Source organism: Lucilia cuprina, chromosome 4 (assembly GCF_022045245.1).
Source record: "Lucilia cuprina isolate Lc7/37 chromosome 4, ASM2204524v1, whole genome shotgun sequence".
NCBI lineage: Eukaryota > Metazoa > Arthropoda > Insecta > Diptera > Calliphoridae > Lucilia > Lucilia cuprina.
This window is the reverse complement of record NC_060952.1, coordinates 35,865,554-35,888,186: the sequence shown is the minus strand read 5'-3', so window position 1 is coordinate 35,888,186 and position 22,633 is coordinate 35,865,554. Positions and strand designations below refer to the sequence as shown.

The following is a 22,633-nucleotide window of genomic DNA, read 5'->3' as shown; positions in this document are numbered from 1 at the left end:
AAAATATACGAATAATAAAAGCCCTTTCCTCCCTTTAACTGTACAGATCACAAAATATAAAAATAATTATTTTATAGAAAAAAAACAAGTTACTAATAGTATATAAAAACCAAAGTCATAAAAAAATTAATTAATGTATTTGCAAATGAAGAAAAATAAAATAATACAAAACAAAAAATAATAATCGAATAGTTTATAACTAAATATTAGCATAAAATTGAATTCAATTATTTTCTTACTAAATGTGTTACGAAATAAACCAAAAAAAAAAACTAAATAAATGAAATAAAAACAATAAAAAACCATTTAAAACTTAATTTATGTAGTTTTATTAAAACATAGATAAAATGTAAGAGAAAAGCTTAGAACGTATCAAAACATCTAAATTCTATGGTTACAGAACTCGGTCGAATATTCTTCTGATAGGTAAGACTTACCTACCAATAGAATATCTCCTATGAGTGCTACAATTAAATGTGATACTTATTTCACTTTAAAGTATCCTTTAATCTCAAAAAACAATACATATGAGCATTTCCCAAAAGGACATTAAAAATTGCTGGAATTTTTGTAAAGTTAAAAAAGCATTGAACAATTACTTTATTTATAAAAAAAACAAATCTATTACAAATAATGTTTATAAGTATAATTAATTAAACACACACTTACATACGCCAACTTAACTTTAATGCATATACAAGTAACTTATCCTCCTGTAACGTCTTTTATATATTCATTCATAATATCATATCCCAAGGGTTTAGTAGCAGCTGGATTTGTTTTGCGTTTGGGTGGAAAAGGCTGTACATGTGGCAAACGAGTACCATTAAAAGCATTTAAACTAAGACGTTCATCATCATCATCACTATCCACAATAGCTGAAATTGGTCTTTTATTAGAGTTAACAGTTGCTGTTGCAGCATTGCTAGTTCCTGGCTGTTGAGAAAGTCTTCTTACTACATCATCATTATCTTCCGAATCACAAGTAATATGAGGTATTTCATCAGGTTTTTTAGATTGCAGAATTTTAGTTGCCTCTGTTGCACTTTTAGGTTTGACCGTTAAAAAATCTTTAATGGTTCTTTTACGTATCGTCACATGTTCCTTGCCATTTGTCATTGGAATGTTCACTATAACATTATTTTGGTTTTGTTGATTCTCCTGCAATATGGAATGTGAATTACTAATACTGGTTGATAGCCTTATGCTAGCTGAGCTTACAGAGATTTCAGTGGTTTGTTTCGCATGTGATTTACCACCGGAAATTTCACTGTGATTATTATTTTGTACAATCGAACTAGTTTTGCTAAGGTTCTGCTCCGTTCTTTTACTAGTATTGCTGGCTCTACCATTTTGCGTCACGTCATGCTGTACACTTTGTCTTGAACCATTAATTGTTAACGAGTGTTCCGATATTGTAGATGCTCTAGATGAGGTTTTATATGATGAAATTGAGCCATCGTGCAAACGTGATTTATGCAACTCAATTGCTTTTTTTAATTTTTTATTGTATAATTTTATAATTTCTCGTTTACATGATCGGCACACAAGTTCGTTGGGCAAAAAATCAACATTCCTTTTTTGTATAAACTTTACTAAAGCATCATCGTCGACTAGAATACCGTCCTTTAGAGGATGATTAAGTATTGGACAGATTCTACCCATTTTTTTATTTAACTAGGCATTTTATAGTTAAAAATATATTGTTCTGTTTCTCAGAAATTTAGTTAACTATTTGTAATTTATAATAAGCTTAAAAAATAAAATAATTTGTGAAAAATACGCAGAAGAGAAAAACAATTTGTTTATTGCAAAAGGGCGCGAAGAAGAACACCAAAAATATAGTTATTCACAGTAAGATGATAACATCTTATGTTTAATTTCACCACATGAGAACTGTATTTTGAAATAAGGGGTTTAAACAGAGTTACATTTTCATAGAGCCGTTGCATACTTTAAAAAGTTTTTTATATTATGTAAATAAAAATTAAAACCAAAAATTTTTTATAAAATAAATTATGTTAACAAAGAAAAAAATAATTCATATTTGGAATGAATTTGGTAATAAAACTTTGGTAATAAATATTGTGAATCGAACATGACTTTTTTCCCCAAACCATTTTTATTCAGAATATTAAAAGTTCATAAAATTTATGAATTTGTACATAATGGAATTTTTTTGAATTTTTACTTTTTTGTAAGATGTTTATGTTTCAAAAACTTCCATTATCCACTAAACTTTTTCCATATTTAGTAGATAGTAATCCTTTATTAGTGAACATTGTATCGATTTTAATCCGAAAATTATAAAGAAATAAAAAAATATCCGAAGAAATTTTCTTAAATTTGTAACAAAAAGAAAAATATAAATTCAATTAAAAATATTTTAAGTCTAGATTTTGTTTGAAAAAAATAAATATGAAAATATTCAAATCAGCAAATATATTTTTATCATAATATCTGGCAAATTTCGCGAAGATTTTATCGATTTTAATCCGAAAAACATAAAGAAATAAAAAATTAAATTTATAACAAGATAAATATAAATCCAATTAAAAATATTTTAAGTTTAGATTTTGTTTGAAAAAAAAAAAAAATATATATATGAAAATTTTCAAATCTGCAAATATCTTTTTATCATATTTCGTGAACTTTTTATCGATTTTAATCCGAAAAACGTAAAGAAATAAAAAATTTCCAAAGAAAACTTCAAGCGTTTTTAACAAAACGATAAATATAATTTTAATTTAAAATATTTGAAATCAAGGCTTCTATATTTTGTTTGAAAAAATTAATATGAAAAAGTTTATACCATTCAGGATTCTACTTAATTTTATTAACTTTGTCAATGAATGCGTTTCATAATATTTATGCTGAAACTTTTTTCTGTGAAGATGATGATGTTGAATTATACTTTTTTTGTTATTACTTGTTATATTATTCATCATCATTTTTTGAACATTATTCTGCCAACATTAAAAGTTCTGAAAACCTTATGTTATGTATACAGAAAATGTCTAATAACACTGCCAACTTACAAATATTGTCGTCTGGCAACGTTGCAAAGTTCAGACGATTGTTAAATATTTTCTAACCGTTATAAGATCTAACAACCGTGTATCACGTCTTTTATACAAATAATTTTATAATATAAATAAACAAATTTATTTAAAGTAGCACCCTAAAAACTCGACATACATAGGGTTGTATTCGTTTTTCACCACTGAGCATATGACAACAATAACAAATAACAGCTGTTTGGAAATTAGTTATTGCCGGGCTTTTTTTATCGTGAGTGTAAATTTTAGTGCGATTTCGTAATTTAAATTAAAGAAACTCTATTAATTAAATGAAAATAAACAAAAATCATGTTAATACCAAGAGTTCAAAACATAAGAAGATTGTGTGCTGCAGCCCATTCTTCGTTTTATGTAACAACTCCCATATTCTATGTAAATGCGGGTAAGTTTTTACATTCCAGTTAGAATTTGCAATGATGGTTTTGTTTTTTTTAATGTCCCATTTAAGCACCCCATATTGGACATCTCTATTCGGCCGTTATCGCTGATGCTGCTTGCCGTTATGAAAAACTAAAACATCCTGAACATGCTCATGCAGTCACTCTTTGCACGGGTACCGATGAACATGGTACGAAAGTTCAGGAGGCAGCCACATATCACAACATACCAGTTGAACAATATTGCCAAGATATCTCGGCAAGATATCGCAGTGTATTTCAACAAGCCATCATACAAAATACAGATTTTGTACGCACCACAGAGGATCGCCACAAAAAGGCGGTTAGTCACTTTTGGCAAACTCTTAAGGACAAAAATCACATATATTCCGCCAATTATGAAGGCTGGTATTGTGTATCTGATGAAACATTCTTAACCGAGTCTCAACTACGTTTAGACGAGTCAACAGGCCAAAGATTTTCTTTGGAATCCGGCCACCCTGTTGAATGGACTGAGGAACAGAATTATATGTTTCGTTTATCTAAATTACAATCTGAAGTATTGTATTGGTTGAAACAGGGTGATAAGGTGAAACCTTTGAAATTTGAAAAGATTTTATTTGATATGTTGTCCGAACCTTTGCCGGATGTTTCGGTCTCAAGACCAGCTCAAAGAGTACCATGGGCAATACCAGTACCCCATGATCCTAGTCAAACTATTTATGTGTGGCTGGATGCTCTGGTGAATTATCTAACCTCAGCGGGTTACCCGGACCCTAAGTTCAAAACAAATTGGCCGCCAAAATTGCAAGTTTTGGGCAAAGATATTTTGAAATTTCATGGCATATATTGGCCGGCATTTTTAATAGCGGCCGGTAAGTGATGAATTATTTAATTAACTGTTTCATTATTTATGTTTATTTTTATAATTCTGTTATATGTTTTTTCTCAGGTCTTGAACCACCACAACAACTATTTGTGCATTCTCATTGGACGGTTGATGGCCAGAAAATGTCAAAGAGTAAAAACAATGTGGTCGATCCATTAGCGGCTTCTGAATTGTACACCATGGAAGGTTTACGTTATTTTTTGTTACGTGAGGGTGTTGCTCATAGTGATGGCAGTAAGTACATTGTTATATATCTCTATAGATTTAATTGATATACTGTCGATATTGGAAAATAGGCTTGAGTTGAGGTTTACAAAAATAAGTCTTTTCGTATTAAGTAGTTTATAGTCATAAAATTATTTGATAAAACTTTGTATGGAGTTTAATTTTCTATGGTTATTGTCCATGTGTTACAAATGGAGGCTTTTAAGTATATGTATACCTATAAATAACGATTATGTGTCATAATGTCCTAGGACTTAATGATACACTTCATTGAGTCATTTTGTCTATGGACGTTATGGCATTTCTTAAAAGTATCATAATTTCCATGTACATTATGACACTTTAAAAACAGCAATGTATTGGATAATTTGTTTAGAATTTAGAAAAAACGTTTATACCGAATCCTGCCTTTTGGATTCCTTTGAAAGAGCGCGCAGTTTTAAATTCTTGGACATTTCGAATACCGTCTTCGCTAAATTAGGCCTTTTTCATAAATGGCTCCTTTAAAATCCATGGACTTTGTCATTTTGGTCATAGACATTGTGACACTTTTGAATTTATCATAACATCCATAGACACTATGACTCAATTAAGTCCATGGACATTATGTCACTAAATATTATGACACGCCACCTAAATAACATTAAATTTCTTAGAACTATTTTAAAAATTGCGTTTTGTAGTTTTTACTGCAAGGTTTACATGGACAGCATGGCTTAGTTGAAACATGAAAGTTATTTTAAGCCGATGGTTGTCAAAAATATCAGTACAAACATATAATACATACTTACACCACTAAAGTGCTGATCTGTAAACAAAATGCTCAAAACTATTATTTTGTTGATGAGATACAGACAACAAATTTTCTTTGTTATTACAACTTACTTTGTAGTAATAATCTCCCAGCAAAAAAATGTAGAAAAACATGTAGTATTTTCAACACAACTAGTAACCCAAAGTGCTTTAAATTCGGGTGAAAAGACCTATGAATATTACCTTAACGTGTTATTCGAGGGATGCTGTTCAAGGCAAACCTTGATGTTCTTTAAATATGTTATTTGTACGGATTTTCATGTACATACTAAAAAATTAAAAATATGCGTGTAAAAAATAATGCTAGTTCTTCAATTCCGACGATTTTCAAGGACGACCAAACATTCACTGACCCGGTTGATAAAGCTAACCTTTTAGCTGAGTTTTTCGCAAACAATTCTTGCCTGCCGGTTAGAGATAAACTACTGCCCGAGCTCGAAAGGATATATTCTTTTAAGCGCGTGCCGTTAGAACCATTTTAACAGATTTCAACATAAACAAGTCTCCTGGACCAGATGGCATACCGGAGCTGGTCTTAAAGCAGAGCTCTTCGACGCTAGCTCGTCCATTAACTAATCTTTTCAGGATTCTATACCATGCCGGCAAATTTTTTAAATACTGGAAGATTGCTAATGTAACGCCAATTCCTAAAAAGAGAGAGAGAGAGACTAATAATCCTTAAAATAGAAATTTGTTTAGCACTTTCTAAAGTTATGGAAATTATGGTGAATTTCTATTTTGTCAAGTATTTATATGCTATACAAATGACCACCAGTATGGCTCCCGTAGAGGTCGCTCTACGGGAGACTTACTAGTCTTCCTTTCGGAGAACTGGTTTCATTCCAGGTACTTATCGCTGACAGTAGGGTATCCAACTCTATTGATTTACTGGAGCACCGTCGCAACGTGGGGTGGATTTTGTATGTGTGTATAAAATGTGTTCCTTTGAAATTAGGGAACATGTTCCCTATACCCGTATATTCTTCGTAATACACGTCTTTCTTCAAGAACACCCTTATTTGTGGTAGATTTGAAAGTGGAACACACAACACATTACAGGGAAAATTCATTTTTCAGCCGCACTGTTTGTGGCGATATAAGAAGATTTAAATCAAATGTCCACAAACACTATTCCCTCTATCCTCCTTACCACAACCTATTTTCCCAGTTCCAACACAAAGCTTCGCATAAGATGGGGTCATATCCTTAGTGCTGGTCCAATTAAAAATAAAACATGCATTTGCATAGAAATCCTAGTTTTGGTAATGACTTTTCTACATCTATTTTCTCACTTTTAACTGGGTTTTCTGTTGTATGGAAATATTTGGTTTAGACATGTGAATAATAAATAATCGCATTTTTAGATTTTTTATAATATGTGCTCAATGTGCCCAAAGTACCACTATAATGTGAATTCAGGGTTTCTTTTAAATGCAAACATATCTATCTATTGGTCTAGAAGAAACAGTTCATATATTTTAAAATTAAGTTAAATTTCTTTCATTGCAAAATAAAAACAAATAAAATTTACTATATTTGTTTATCCTAAAGTTTTAAACAAATATAGAGAGCCAAGCATTAGAAAACTTAAATTTTATGCAACTAAATAAGTTTCTTTTTTTTTGTCTTTAATATTTTTCATTTACATTTGTTGTACATACTTGTAATTTTACATTTACTATGAATATTATACTGTTGTTGTTATACATATTACATTATTCTCTATGTTTTTTTTTGGGTTCGTTTGACAGTATACTACAACTAAACCACTCAACAACATCTTTTTTTTAAAGATTTTTGGAAGATTTTTTACTTAGATTATTTTTTTGCTTTTGGTTTTCTGTTTTTGTTGTGTAGGCGACCTTTGGGGTTAGTTGACGAAATAAAAACCCAGAAAGAAAATTTTTTTAAATTTGCATAAAATATCACACAAAAAAAGTTTTTCTTTTTAAAACTTAGAAAAACCAAAATGTATGGGGCAGAGGGAAAGAAAGAGAGATAATTTTGAAAGGCTATTTTGTTGTGGAAAATAAACAAACTAATGGTAGTGTTTAAAACAATTCTTGAGACAATCATTTGTGACAAGGATTTTCTTGGATATAGAGTTTATTAATGAAAAGTTTTCTATACTTTATTTTTGTAGCTCAAGGTACAAAGTTGTTGATAGTTGTTTTTCTTTTAGAAATGTGATGACATTTTTTTAATTAAAATGGCAATGTTTAGAAATTTTATTTAGAAAGAAATTATAAAAAATTAGTTTTTTTTACATTTCTTACCCCTATTATTACGATGTCTGGTTATTTTTTTTCCCTAAGGATAAATTGACAGTTTTCATACAAAAAATATTTTAATCGGCAAAATAACTTTCGGTTAAACGGTAACCGGAGATGGAGTTAACAGTCAATCTATAGAACACCACGCCACACAGAACTAGATAGAAAGAGGAAAGAATCTTAACCACAATTCTACATCTCCCGTGATGATGAGATTATAATCTTTAATTTAAAATCTTCAAAAACTCTAAATCTAAAGACATATTAATGTTAAGCTAAACAATGTCGGCCTGGAATTCTTGATTTAACAATTGGTGACTCAGTATATCCCAAATTTAAACAATTCCCCTAATTTAATTGAATTAAAGTGCCCCAACTCCTTGTTATCACTTGTAGAAAACAATGCTCAACAAATCCTCAAAGAACATTTCCTGCTCGTCATAAACCAGATTACCTCGTAGAACTCCAATGGTGCGTTTGAATATCGTAACATAAGTTTGTCTAGGTACGTAAACTAGAAATATATTCATCGAAGTATCTACCGAATTCTAAACCTGAAATTCTTATGGGAAGACTTTGAGAACCTCCTTCACGTTTCAAGACGCGTAACTTACATTAGAAACTGACATAGGATCTTCTATCTGGCATCTGAACGCCCTCTTCTCAATAAGGCTGTCGAAGCATGAAACTCATTCATCAGTAGAAACAAGATTCTCAAAGCGCTAGCCTTCGCGTTTCAAGACGCGTAACTTACATTAACAAAATGTTTAGAAACTGACATAGGATCCTCTATCTGGCATCTGAACGCCCTCTTCTTAATAAGGCTGTCGAAGCATGAAACTCATTCATCAGTAGAAACAAAGTTCTCAAAGCGCTAACCGGCAGCACTTGGAGAATGACAAAGAAACCTTGTTAGCTTCCTATAAAACAATTGACCGGTCAGTGGTCAATTATGCTGCTCCAATGTGGTATCCTTCGCTGAGTGATACTCAGTGGAGAAATATTCAAAGCTGTCAAAATGCTGCCCTACGGACTGTAACGGGCTGCATGCAAATAACCTCGGAGCACCACCTACATGAGGAATCGAATGTCCTCCTAGTCAAGGAAAAAGGAACATAATGTCATGCTGATTAAACAGTTCCTACTGAGATGTCACCGGAGGAACAACACACACATTTGGATGCTTCCCCGAGGCATGTCAGGAAGGTCCTTCGTGTATACGGGGAGAGCATACGATGATAAGTGCAGGATCCCTTGGATCGGAGTTCGTATTCAGCAGCTTTGAACGACATTCATAGAGAAGCCATCAATACCGCGGTTTCAGGTTACTATATGAATGTCGTTCTTGGAGGTCGTTCACCACCTATAGCTGAAATAGAGAAGAATATGCCGCGGAAAACAAGAGTTGCCTGGTACAACTGAGATTCGTATGGAGCAACAGGCTCAACGCCTACTGATCCCCGTTAGATCGTGCCGTCCCTATTATATGCCCAGCATGGTACTTACCACATATTCAACAGTCCAGAACACCCTACTTCACTTAGCTCTATGGATTTATGGACTAACCCTATTAAAGTAGCCTAATTTCTTGGCTTGGACCTAAATACAGAACTCCCTGATTAAAAATCGTATAGTTAAAGCTATTACAACAACAATGCGCTCTGAATCCCAAAGACAAATAATCCAATGTCCACATATAAAGACCTGGTTACTGTCGATAAGACAACGTAATATGTTCCTGTTGGCGTTCCATGTGCCGAGTCACATTATGCGTCAAATTCTGATACAGGTGTCCCGACACATCCGGATGGACTTTCGACAGTTTACCAGCAACATACAAGTTGACATAGACAGACTGCCAATTGCAAGTGCTCTAAAAACGTTGCATATCTCTAAAGACATATGTCTTACAGATGCAACAAAGTCCTATATGAAAACCCCCCAACAACTTCGGATAGTGGAAAACAATTACTCAGTAATTCAAAAACAATATTACCAAAAAAGCATTAGTTAAATTTCCCAACTCGGTCTATTGTGGTTCAGACAGAATTTGATGACATAGTTTCTCGAGCTTACTTTAATTTCACAAAAAAAAACTTGATATGCGGTTACCAAATGGTAATTTTTATCATAGCTGGTGTATGGTAGCAGTGTAACTTACATGGAACTTTTAAAATACTTCCTATAAAAAATAACCCTTTTTCAAATTTCCCTTAAAAAACATTAATATTATAACTTTTTCCAGGATGTATAACACCACATTGAATGCATATAACACTTTATAGAAATTTCTTATAACACCAAAGATATTTTTGTTGTTCCTTTCCTTAAATTCATTCATTGTTCGCACATCATGACAATGTTATATGGAATTTCTTAAAAATTCTCACAACATAATCTTTGATCAAAAGAAAATAATAAAGCATCTACAATCTGTAGAAGCTGTAGTTTATTATTTAATATAGTGTGTTCAAATTCAACAGTCCTTTTTTTGCACAATAAGGATGTAATTTTATATTCAACTTTACGCATATACAAACCTTCCAGGAAGCTACACCTTAACCTTTAAAGCTGAAAGCAAAAAAGCAAATCATTCATTACTAAATCAATAGAAATTTATACTACTATGTCCAACCTTTTTTTCTTATCAAAGGTAGTATATCTTTATCCTTTCTTTAAAGGAATTTGATTGTATAGAAATTGATTTTAATTGGTTTGGTTTATTTCATTTTAATTTCCACTTTATAAATATTTTTCTCTTTTATTGTAATTAGTAAAAGCCTTTTGTTTCCTTCCTACAAATACCATAATATCTAAAGAAGTATTTAACAATTCAATTGCTTTTATTTTCCAGTTGGTTGATTACTGTAGCAGCACAACTTTTCAAAGATTTTTCTTTGCGAAATTCTTCATAACATTTGACAATAATCGTCGAGTGTTGAAGTGTAAGTTTAAAGTTTATGCTTTTATTGATCCTTTGCTGACAAAGAATTTCATGGCCTTGTAGACAATAGAATGTATAGACAAATGAAAATTTGAATTTCTAATTATGAAAAATATTTCATATGCAAATTCTTGCTGGTTTCTGAGTTGGTCATAAATTTGTATTCAGTATGATTGAAAACTTTTATTCTTATGTGGTTTTATTAATTATAAAAATTTGTTTCGTATTAATTCTAAAAAATATTTCAAGGGTTATTTTAGAAAAGGTCATAGGTTAATAGATATGAGTATTATAAATTTGTGTTCATTGTTGTAATAGAAAACATGGTAATCACTATTACACAAAAAAAGATTAAGGGAACATTGGCTTGGTATTGTTTTAAAGTATTTTAGGTTTTAGGTTTTTTTTTTTGCAACCAAATCTCAAAGTCTAATATCAGAAAGACAGATTACAAACAGTCCCTTTTATTGTACATAATGGACAAAGGTATTTCGTTTCTTTCGTGTTTTAGCAGAAGAGTGAATATTTCTAACAATTTAAAGTGATGTGCCATCATTTATCAGGTTTTTCAGTTTTTCTTTGGTGCCCTATTCACTTATCATATATTATATTATATCGTAGAAATACGCCTAAAATTATCACCGGAAATATCTTAAGCAATTCTTCTCTATCTGTATGAAAAAGTTAGACGTATTTAGGCTTTGTTGGCTTTTTTTAATCACAGGTTGTGTATCTTACATATATAGAGTTCGCTGGTGCTCTATCCACTTTTTAACTTCTAACTCCTACCACTAATCTCTTGCCATAGTAGTTCGGTTTTCAAATGACAGGTGTAATGAGTCAGTGTTTAGAGTCTAAAGAAGGGGCAGACCCAGCACCAGGTGAAGAATGTTGTGAAGAATACACAGTCCCTACAAACATGCTCATCATCTAAAGACTCACCCAGTTCATTTTTTGACATCTTAAAGTAGCCCAACCACACTACTTAGATGGCTTCTGTTATTACGGCAACAGCACATAGGGGACGTAATTGGTGGTTCGAAAAACACAGTTATATATTTAATTAACAGACTTATTTTAGTAGTCACAAGAACCTACTGTGATAAGTTGAGCATGTTTGGAGTAAACTCCAACACACTCAACTATGAAGGAAAATCGCTGATGAAAAGATTAAGGTATTGCAACTCCTCAACGTCTTCACTGTAATCTCTACAAATACAACTTGAACCAGATACATGTATTCGATCACTCCAACGCACCCAATATTTGTATTATCAGCTTAATTCCAACATTTTATTAATCCACAATATTGCCCTGCGTTTTGTACCGATCCTAGAAATTAGGAACGGCTACAGAAACTTATACCGAAAAATGTATATTTCATTGCGTATCAATATTTTAACCATGCACCGAGTTTATAGTCTCTGGTAGCACCTTTTTACCCCGTGATTGCAATACACCAAGATGAGGGTCGTTCATCAAGGAAACATGCAGAAACAAGTTTCTCAAAGCCACAACTTGTAAAACTATTGGCTTATCACTTTTCAATTATGCTGTACCCGTGTGGTCTCCTTCGCTAAGTAATAGCCTAAACGATAGCGGAGAAATTTTTAAAGCTAATAAAATGCTGCACTACTATGAGCTCCACCTACATGAGGAAGCTAACGTCCTTCTAGTAGAAGAACATAATGATATGCAGACCATTTAGTTCCTTCTGGGATTTTTTACCAGAATAGTCATCCTAAATTTAACATCAGAAAGTTGGATGCTTTCCCGAGATGTACCTGGAAAGACTTTTACGTATACGAGGAGTGAATAACAGTTTAACATTTTGTTTTTCTGAATGATTTCTGCAGCTTTTAAAGATTCCGGTTATTGCATGAATGTTGCACTTTGAAGAGTTGCTCTGCCAAAACCGAGTATTTGTCATACCCACCATATATTACACTGACAAGCCCACCATTCTTCACTTAGCCCAATGTATACTAATCTAGTAGAAGTAGTTGGTATATATTTCCCCCCGGGGGCATGTTACCTTGATAAAGCCTCAACCTTGGTATTATTGCAAACCCCGTTAATAAAAGGGTTGCCAATACCTCTAGTCTGGCAGGGATTTAAAAATTGGTTACAGTCCACTGCCTGGATTAGTCCTTGCATAGATTGAAAGAGGTCAAACCAGAGCACCGCAGGACTATGTCCTGGCTGGTCAGTTGTTTTCGTATGTTTTTCTCTTATGAATGTGTCGTATAAATGAGATGTGTGCTGGGTTGTATAATGATGGAAGAAAGGTTGATATCATTAAATTTTCCTTCCTTGTCCAGATATATTCGGAGTATACTCTGATCATATCAGAATTACCACAGTGTGTCCCTGTGAGTGAATACCGGTTACGTCTCTAGGTGCTGTTGCCGAATCAACATAGGCCATCCCAGCTTCGTGGTTGTAAACGGAAGTGATGTTTTTACATCTCGGAAGTTAAGCAACGGGGCAGCAATGGTCAGAGATTAGATAGCTCGAGTAATTCAGCTTATACATGGACCGGTCCAATCCATGTACAAAAATTGTCATCTGAGTTCTTCACTGAAGGATTCAGGGGCGATGGTATACCGTTGTTCAAGTATACCCAGTTGATGAAAAATACCATCGTGGAGTAGGGCACCATGCCAGGTACTCAGGTGAAGCACTCGACATTGTATTATTTAATAAGCTGTAGACATCGTTCTTACTCACAGTGACACGCTGTGGTAAGTCTGACATGAACAGAGTATACTCTGAACATATCTGGACAAGGAAGGAAAAATAATTGGTATCAATTGCATATGATACCTTTCATCCATCATCATTCAACCCAGCATACATCTCATTTATTCAACACATTCATAGAGAAAAACATACGACACACTCATTTAGGTATACGGGTGGACGAGTCCCGTATACCTCTACATTCATTCCGTATCATATACAATTGACACCAACCCATTTCCAACGCTTAGTCCCACAGTCACTCCTCTGTGGGGTATCTGTTGATTATCGGCAACAGCACCGAACTTATCCCGAAATATTGACTATTATCATTCATCAGTCTTTTAACCGCCACTTATACTCTTCCCGCGAATTTGGGTTCAACCAACAGCCACTACGTGGATCCCGAAGGAACCTCAACCAACTGACAAGCCAGGACATAGTCCTGCGGGCAACTGGCCACCCGTAGTACCAGATTATGCGGTGCTCTGGTCTGACCTCTGGCAATCTATGCAAGGACTAAGCCAAGCAGTAGACTGAGAACACCAATTTTTCAATCCCGGTCAAATTGGAGGTATTGGGCCCTCTTTATACCCCGGGATTGCAATAACACCAAGGCGGAGGTCACGCTAAGGTAACATGCCCCCGGGGGGAAGACCATAAGAACAGATATAAATATATTGTTTTTATTGAATCGGAGGAAGTCTGCTTCCTCCGACACCTTTCCTTAATTTATGCATGGTGTCAACTTGTAGTTATTATAAAAATTGAGAATATTTAAGACATGGACATTAAACATTTGATAAAATTTTTTATCTTCGGTTTTATTTCTCCTAGTCTTAGTTTTTAATAACCACTTTAGAAAGCTCGTAACATTGAGTTGTATTTTATTATTTTTCAAATAATAGCAATATTTTCTTCTTATCAAAACAACACTTCTCTTATAATCTCGTATAAATGTAAATTAAATTCTAACTATATGACCTCCTCTATATATTCAAATATCCTCAAGCCAACATTAAATGAATGAAAAAAGAACTGAAAAAACAACTGAATTTTTAATTTGTTTTCCCAAAAATGAAAATAATATTTGCCTTCACAAACAAAAGAATTATAAATCATATTAACAGCATACAAAAATACATACACATTGTGTCTGGATATTGTGCAATCTTATAAATATTTAAATTATACAACTTCCACAACCTTCATACACAACCCTCTTATTTAAGTTTATGAAGTAATGCAAGGAGTCAATACTACGATAAAAAACTTAAAAGTTTTGTTCACAAAATAGTGAAATATTTTGTAAATATTTTTTTCTTTAAATTCAATTGTAAATAATGAAGGGTACTGTTTAAATTCATTTGTGACTTAAGAAGTATATAAAATCTCCATACTCTATACTCATCATGGTTCATGAAAATTCAAAATAAAATTGTATTTTATATATGAATGTATGTAAAACATACGACATACATTTGTATGTACATATATACGTTGTAACATGCATTAAATTCATGACAAAATAATAGAATGAATGATTCGTTATCCAAAGAGAACATAACATACATAAGTATAACATAGATAAAGCAAAAGTTTTCTAAAAAAAAGAAAACATTTTTAACATCTTGTAGATGTTAAAGTTCATTTAATTTTAAAATCTACATACGAAATGAAAATGTGATTGTGATTTTTTTATTTATTTTCTTTTCGATTGCATCCTTAGAGATAAATTTTGACAAACTCTACTGCAACAATACTTTGCAATAGGTGAAAATATTTTTCTTCTTTTCGAAGCAATTTGATAAATTGTATTTTTGTGTATTTTGCTTTGCATCAATTACTATTGTTATTTGTTTGTATTATTTATATATCTGTATTTTATGTAGAAAATAATATGTATATTTTGCAGAATTATATGTAGATTTAAGAATAGTAATGAGGTTTTTGGTAATAACTTTAGTATTTTTATTTTAAATTAAAACTATGTTTACATTTGAAATTTAGAATAATAATGATATTTTGACAAACGAGATTTACTTTATAACATAAAGTCTGTTTAACAGCATGACTAGATATTGTGAATTATAAATTTAAGTTCTTTAGAAATCCAAAATCTTCATAATCATGGACTAGCACTTTACTTACTGCCTACCGAAGAATGCACTCAAACGATATGGTTAGGTTAGGTGGATGAATACTACATAATGAAGAAGTATTACACCTAGCCCACTATTGTGTCTATTGTGTGCTCTTTTTATTGGAAGAAAAAATTTTTACTGAATTTACTATCTTTCAATGTTTTGAAAATCAGTTTTCTGGACTTAATTCATAAGAATTTTCCAATCAGTGTTCACGAGAAATGTTTATTACGGAATAATATCACTCGCAAAATACATAGATTAATTTCGACGTAAGCTAGACAGATGAAAGAATCCGAATCTGAAGAAGACGATATGGGTTTCGGTCTTTTCGATTAAACATCTTGAAATCGCCATTAACATCCACCAAAACTTGGTGGCAACAGAATTGTTCCAGAGTTTCACTTCAGATGCTTTGTATTTGTTTAAATCCTCATGTCCGATTTTGCGTAGCTGTGCCCGTAATCCTGTGTGTCCACTTAGAATAAGTATCATCACATCTCGATGACCTTATAGGATCTTAGTAGTCCCACCTACAGTTTGCAAGTGACAGTAAAGAACGAATTCTCTCTGTTGTGCATTGTGCGATCGGGAACAAGTTACCTAATTTCATAAGAACACATTTCATTGTAGTACCGATAGAACAGTGTAACGCACCCCTCATTGCAATGATGCTCTGTACGCGATAGCCCAAAAAATAGACTTTGAAGCGCCAGCCCATACATGATAGTTGTATTCCATTTTAGGTCGGTTGTAGGTGGTATAGATAGTAAGGAGGTCAGAGGGAGTGAAGCATATCTTACAACTTTTGAGAAAACAGAGACAGTTGAATGCTTCTTTCGACACTTAAATATGTTGTCATGGATGGATTTTATCTAGCAACGTTTGCAACGAAAAAATTAGATAAATTTATTTCCGAGTTTTTAAGGCATTTACATCAATTAAACTGGCCACTGTTATTCCTATTGAATACTCAATAAAAGGTCAATTCCTCAGTTAGATTGTCATTATAATGGAGTAAACAATGATTGATTATGCTAGGACGAGTATTTAACTCTATAACGATATGCTGATTAGCAATAGCAATAAAATGTGTGCTATTTATACTTCTGCCATAAAATATATGGATTTGAGTCTCAAAGCCTTGAGTCTTATTGGCTACGAAACTACGAAACAAAATTACGCTTAAAATCGATAAAATTAAAAAAAAATCTTGGGACAACGGTGTCTGGTATACGTGAAAGAGTTAAAAGTAAGAAAAGATATTAAGCAAAGATGCTACCAATAACATATTTGAAGTACATCAAGGTTTGGTGAAAAATCAGTGAAATTTTCTATCAAGGCGGTTATGTAAACAAACAATTAAATATAGTTGAGGAATTCAAAGATCGCTGGTCATGCAAGAAATCATAGAGAATTCAATGCATCTACAGATAGTGGTGATAACATAAGTCTACAATAATTCAACATATCTTATAGCTCATTAAACAATCGATCTCTTGTTTTGTAATCAGCGTCAAACAACCTGCAATCTCATATAATCAATCTCATATAATATTTTATATATATGTTGCAAAAAACATTCCTATATTTTACACTCGTTTATACTCCTTTTGCTGCAATCACATTCAATGATGTATGAAAATTGTAGTCGTAACATGCTGCATATATATTTGTGTATATTTTAGAATTTACTATTGTTTGAGTTTTATTTTTATTATTTCTCTATTGTTTAGAATTGTTTTAACGTTATTGTGTGGAACATTTGCAAAAGTATGAGTATTTGATTATTTAGTGCATGAAATGTGAATTCCATTCAAAATGTCGTTATTATTTTAATTATGAATGCGAATAGAATTTACTTTTAATGTTGACTTTATTTTTCGTTTTGTTTATGAAATAAATTTTCTTTATGTTTTTAATTATTCGTTATTAATAATTTAAATTGACTACTAGTTAATAAGTAGTTTGTTTTTGTATTTGTTTAATAAATGATTAATGAAATGGACAAATGAATGAAAAACGTTTATGTGAAATAATACATAATTATATCCTACACCACTATAGAGAGGTGGGTAGTATGCGTTTGTTCTGATGTTTGTAACATCAGCTTAGAATCACTTGTTGAGTGGATTAGGTTTAGACGTAAACACAACTTCCAAAATTTATAAGGATAGGATTATATACCACCTTTTTAGGAAATCTCTTGCTTAAAATTAAAATATATTTAAATTAAAAAAATAAATAAATTAAATAATTTATTATTAAACAAGTATGAATGTATAGTCGGGCGTAGCCGACCACATGATACCCTACACCAGTCAGTATGTATGTTAAAAATGAAGATTATTTAAAAAAATAAAGCATTTGGTTTGTTTTTTTAACTTTATTTCGGAATATTTTTACTTTTTTGTGGCAAAAAAAGAGATTTTTTTAAGAGGGCCCAAAGGGGAGTAGGGCAAAATATGGCCCTATCCTTAAAAATGTTGGTAGGGGGAGTTAAGTCTTCTTCAATATTAATTATGTAGAATTTAAAAGTGTTATTAGTGTTTGTAAGTAAATTTTGACTTTTAAGTCATTTTCTGAAGGGGATTTTGTATGGGGGATAGGGTCAAATGAAGCCCGATCATTACAAAAATCGGTAGTGTCATTTAAAGTTCTATAAAACTAAGTTTTGTCGACTTTTGTTAACATAATAGATCATTTAAATTAATTATAAGCCAAAAGGCCCTATTTGGGGGGTACGGTTGTACGGGGGCTAGTCGAAATAATGGACAGATTTTAACCATTTTCAATAGGCTTCGGCCTTGGGCCAAAAGAAGCGTGTGTGCCAAATTTCATCCAATTATCTTGAAAATTTCGACCTATACCTTGCGCACAAGGTTTACATGGACAGCCAGCCAGACGGACGCACATAGCTTAATCGACTCAGAAAATGATTCTAAGCCGATTGGTATACTTTAAGGTGGGTATATGACTATTTATATTTATATATTTATTTATATTTTTGTATGTTACAAACATCAGCACAAACTCAATATACCCTCCCCACTAAAGTGGTGTAGGGTATAAAAATAACATTTTAAATATAATGTCTCGTGTGGGGTGTCATATGTTGGGCCATGCCCGACTATAAATTCTTACTAACATAATTTATATTACTGTAAATCCAAGATAGCAATCTTGCTTTTAGCTCAAATATGTTGTTATGGTCCAAAAAGTTTATTATACTATCAAATAAACAATTCATATTCATTCATTAATTTTGAAATATTTATTCATATTCTCATTATATTACCTCAAAATTGCGTACATTAAATTTGCAAACATTAATATCAACTATTATCAACATATAATCGTAATTTATTTGAATATCCTTTTATATTGAAAACTTATCTTTGCTAAAGCAATGATGAGAAATCAACGCACAGTGGTATAGACATAAAAATAAATAATTCTATACATATTTTGTTGTCGTGTTTATGGTTTGATGTTGAAGTAATTTTTTGTGTATTTTAAATATATATTAATATAATCTCCTTATCAATCACTATAAAAAACCCTGCTATAACTATTTTCCTCCAAATATTGGCCCAAATATTTCCTGATTCTTTAATTTTCTTTGATTCGACTAACAACATTCTTTTTTCGCATGTAAAATTGCACTTAGAATCTGTTAATCTCAGACATCTGTAGTTACATAATTATTCCCCTTTTTTTTAATATCTACACCAATGTGCAACAATGCTTTTGCTGTTGGTGAAAATAATTGTTAGCTGGTTGCTCTTGTTGTTAAACATCAATATTTAAAGTGTATTAAACAATCCGTATAAATCAATTTTTATTGCATTTTAATTGCATTCATCTTAAATATATGTATCACGTTATAGGTTAAACGAAATGGTATGGAAATGTATTAGTTCTAAAGCGTGGTTTATGTTAGGTTTAGTAAAAATACTCGAATACCTATTGTAATAATCTCTAGGAAATTATTTCCTGAATTGATTCGATCCGTTAGGGGCGTATTATGTTGTGAATTGTCTCAGCAATCTTAAGAGGCCTTTACCATTATAGTTGTACCGTTTTTTTCTTTGTCTAATCGTTTACAAAAAGAGTGTAGTGTTCCCTAAACTGTGTCGAGCGGCACAGATTCATAATATCGAACCTTTTATGTACACTGACTTCGGTAATCGGTAGTTCAATTTTATACCTTGAGATTGTTTATTGTGGACCTCAAAAGAGAAAATATTTGAAAAACATTCCTAACCTCAAAACAAAAAAACTGGACACTATCGCTCATTAATGTTTCATGGGATTTCAATAACTATTCTTTAATTGTAATTCGAAGATTATATTAAGAATAAACTCTTTAAATACACTGTTATGACTATTATCAGTAAAATAAAATCAAATATATAATGTCAGTAGTATAAACAACCAATGATGCAAGGAAGCAAGCAGTCAGTCAGGTTATCATGTAAAACGTTCCAATGCATTCTTATACTCTATACCACCAGAGTGTTGTTACATTAGTATATAACAATCGGAATAAATGTGAACATAGTATTCAAACTGAAGGTCACGTGGTACGAGATCTTTATATTTCAGACGTCGCATCTTATTTTAACTTGTGTAGGGTATCATATCGTCGTCCTTATTCGACTATACTTTTTTAATTGTTATTAATTGAGGAACATCGTACTGTTATTAACCATTAATTTTTGGTTTATCGTTAAGTATAGTTCTAGTATAAACCATTAAAAACTTTATCAATAAAAATTTTCACACCAAAAAGAGTCGTAGTGTCCATGAACGTTCAAAGGTGTCATAATGTCCATTTACTTTCTGACACTTTTAAAAGGATTTAAGTGTAATTCTTATACCGGATAGAATCAGCCCTCCAATATAAGCGAGAAGGCAAGTACATGGATGACAATGACACGTCGTGTACAATTTTGCAATGCAGCGGTTGCTCTTGTGACTGCAAAGGATAAATGCCTTTTTAAGGCATTTATCCTTTTTCCCGGGGGCATGTTACCTTGGTGAAGCCTCCACCTTGGTGTTATTGTAATCACAGGGTATAAAGAGGTGGCCAATACCTCTAGTTTGGCCGGGACTTACAGTCTACTGTTTGGCTTAGTCCTTGCATAGATTGAAAGAGGTCAGACCAGAGCACCGCATAATCTGGTACTAGGGGTGTCCAGTTGCCCGTAGGACTATGTCCTGTCTGGTCAGTTGGTTGCGCTTCCTTCGGGATCCACTTTGCTTTGGTTTAAATTCGCGGGGAGAGTAAGTGGCGGTTAAAAGACTGATGTAAGGTAAAGTCAATATTTCGGGATAAGTTTGGTGCTGTTGCCGAAACAACAGATACCCCACAGAGGAGGTTGGAAATGAGTTGGTAGTAATTGTATACGGTACGGGATGATACCATTGAATTTCCCTTCCTAGTCCAGATATGTTCAGAGTATACTCTGTTCATATCAGAATTGCCACAGTTTGTCCCTATGAGTAAGAACTATGTCTCGGCTTATTTGATGTATTCGTACTTCGGTCCACCTGTTATGACTCTAGGTGCTGTTGCCGAATCAACATAGGCCATCCAATGGTCAGAGATTAGATAGCTCGAGTACTTCAGCAAAGTACTTGTGCATGGACCGGTCAAAGCCAATGTACAAAATTGCCACCTGAGTTCTTTATTGAAGAATAAAGGGGCGATGGTAGATCGTTCTCAAGTCTACCCAGTGGATGAAAAAGACCACCGTGGGGTAGGGCATCATGTCAGGTACTCACGTAAAACTCTCGACATTCATTGCCTGTTTATCGTACTATGTAATTTTATTATAGTACGACTGAGTAGCAAGTATTTCTAATATGCATATAATTCAATATTCCAGCAGTTCGACAAAGAGTCATTGAATCCAAAAAAGACAATGATTTCCACTAACGTGTGACGTACTGGTTGGACCTAATTCGTCTTTCGCCACGGATGTGTTTTTTATAACGATGATGAAGATAATTTTCACTTAAGTATCCCCTTAGTAAACAAATGAGTGGACACTTAAAACAAACTTAAGCATTTCGTTTGTTTCTTCGTAATCTATGGGGTGACGATTGATTTCCTCAAAGGACTTCTGGGATATTATATACTAACTACATATGTATATGTATACAGTCTACTCGTAAACAAAATTTGAAATACCATTTAAGTATTTGAAATTATATTACTATTCAAAATGCATATCGACTGAAATAGCAAAACATTAAATACATTATTTATTATTGTTGTTGTTGCAATCGAGATGATGATGGTCGTTTTCTGATGATGTTGCTGATGACTATGAGATGAGTTCTATAAATGTTTAGATACATACATAAATAGATAAGTATTTATTATTGTTGTAGTTAGTGCTTTTAATAGTTGTTTTGAATTTGTAATTTTTATTTAGTAATAGAATATTTTGTATGAATAATTAATTTGAGTTATAAATGGAAATTTTTTTGTTTATAGCTTAATTAAGTTTTTAGCCAAATGACTATTAACGAATATTATAAAGGCCATTGATAGCAATTTGCCATTCCGAAAAAGGTGTTTAGATTATGCTAGATTTGGGACTTTAGGTGGGTGCTATAAAGTTGCCATATATCTAAATATTTCTGTGCAATTTAATGTAAAACTATACGAATATGTGACTTAAATGTTGAAATCTTTGCGCTTAAAATTCCTATAATGTTCACAAAAACATTCACAAAAATTAAATTCTAATCGTATTTTGAAATGCTATGCAATCCTAGTTTTGAAATTTACAAAATTAATTCTATTGTTGATTGATAACTTTAGCAAAGAATATAAAATTCTGTTTGTAGCTACAAAAGCATATTTTGTAAATGTGTTTTGTTGTTATTTGATAAGTTCCTGTTAAAGGAAACTTAACTAGAGTAGAATTAAAATGTATGAGATAAAATATTTAATTCCATTTCATTTAGTTTAAATCATTTGACAACAAATTTTGTTTAAATTAAGCAAAGTATTTGATTTAAATATTTAATTGCGAACGAAATATTTTTTTCCGTTTTCCACCCAAAACTTGACCTTTATTCATTCAGAGTGTCTTGTAGTTGAATGCGACACTTCATTATTTATAATTT

General features: G+C 32.2%; 2 protein-coding genes across 2 annotated transcripts in view; one reads left to right on the top strand and one right to left on the bottom strand.

The window, feature by feature from the left end:
- Positions 1-367: 367 nt before the first annotated feature.
- LOC111691100 lies at positions 368-1,831 on the bottom strand. Its single transcript, XM_023453739.2, has 2 exons — positions 1,222-1,831; positions 368-1,161 (listed from the first exon to the last, which is right to left on the bottom strand). Exons 1-2 carry the CDS (start codon positions 1,663-1,665, stop codon positions 706-708), a joined length of 900 nt encoding a protein of 299 aa, XP_023309507.2. The 5' UTR covers positions 1,666-1,831; the 3' UTR covers positions 368-705.
- A 1,430-nt stretch (positions 1,832-3,261) lies between these two features.
- The window catches only part of LOC111691101 (methionine--tRNA ligase, mitochondrial), a 47,300-nt gene continuing 27,928 nt past the window's right edge, over positions 3,262-22,633 (top strand). Inside the window, exons 1-3 of the mRNA XM_046949693.1 lie at positions 3,262-3,462; positions 3,529-4,332; positions 4,410-4,580. Of these exons, the coding sequence (XP_046805649.1) occupies positions 3,369-3,462; positions 3,529-4,332; positions 4,410-4,580 (1,069 nt within the window). The 5' untranslated portion in view covers positions 3,262-3,368. The remainder of the gene's footprint in view (positions 3,463-3,528; positions 4,333-4,409; positions 4,581-22,633) is intronic.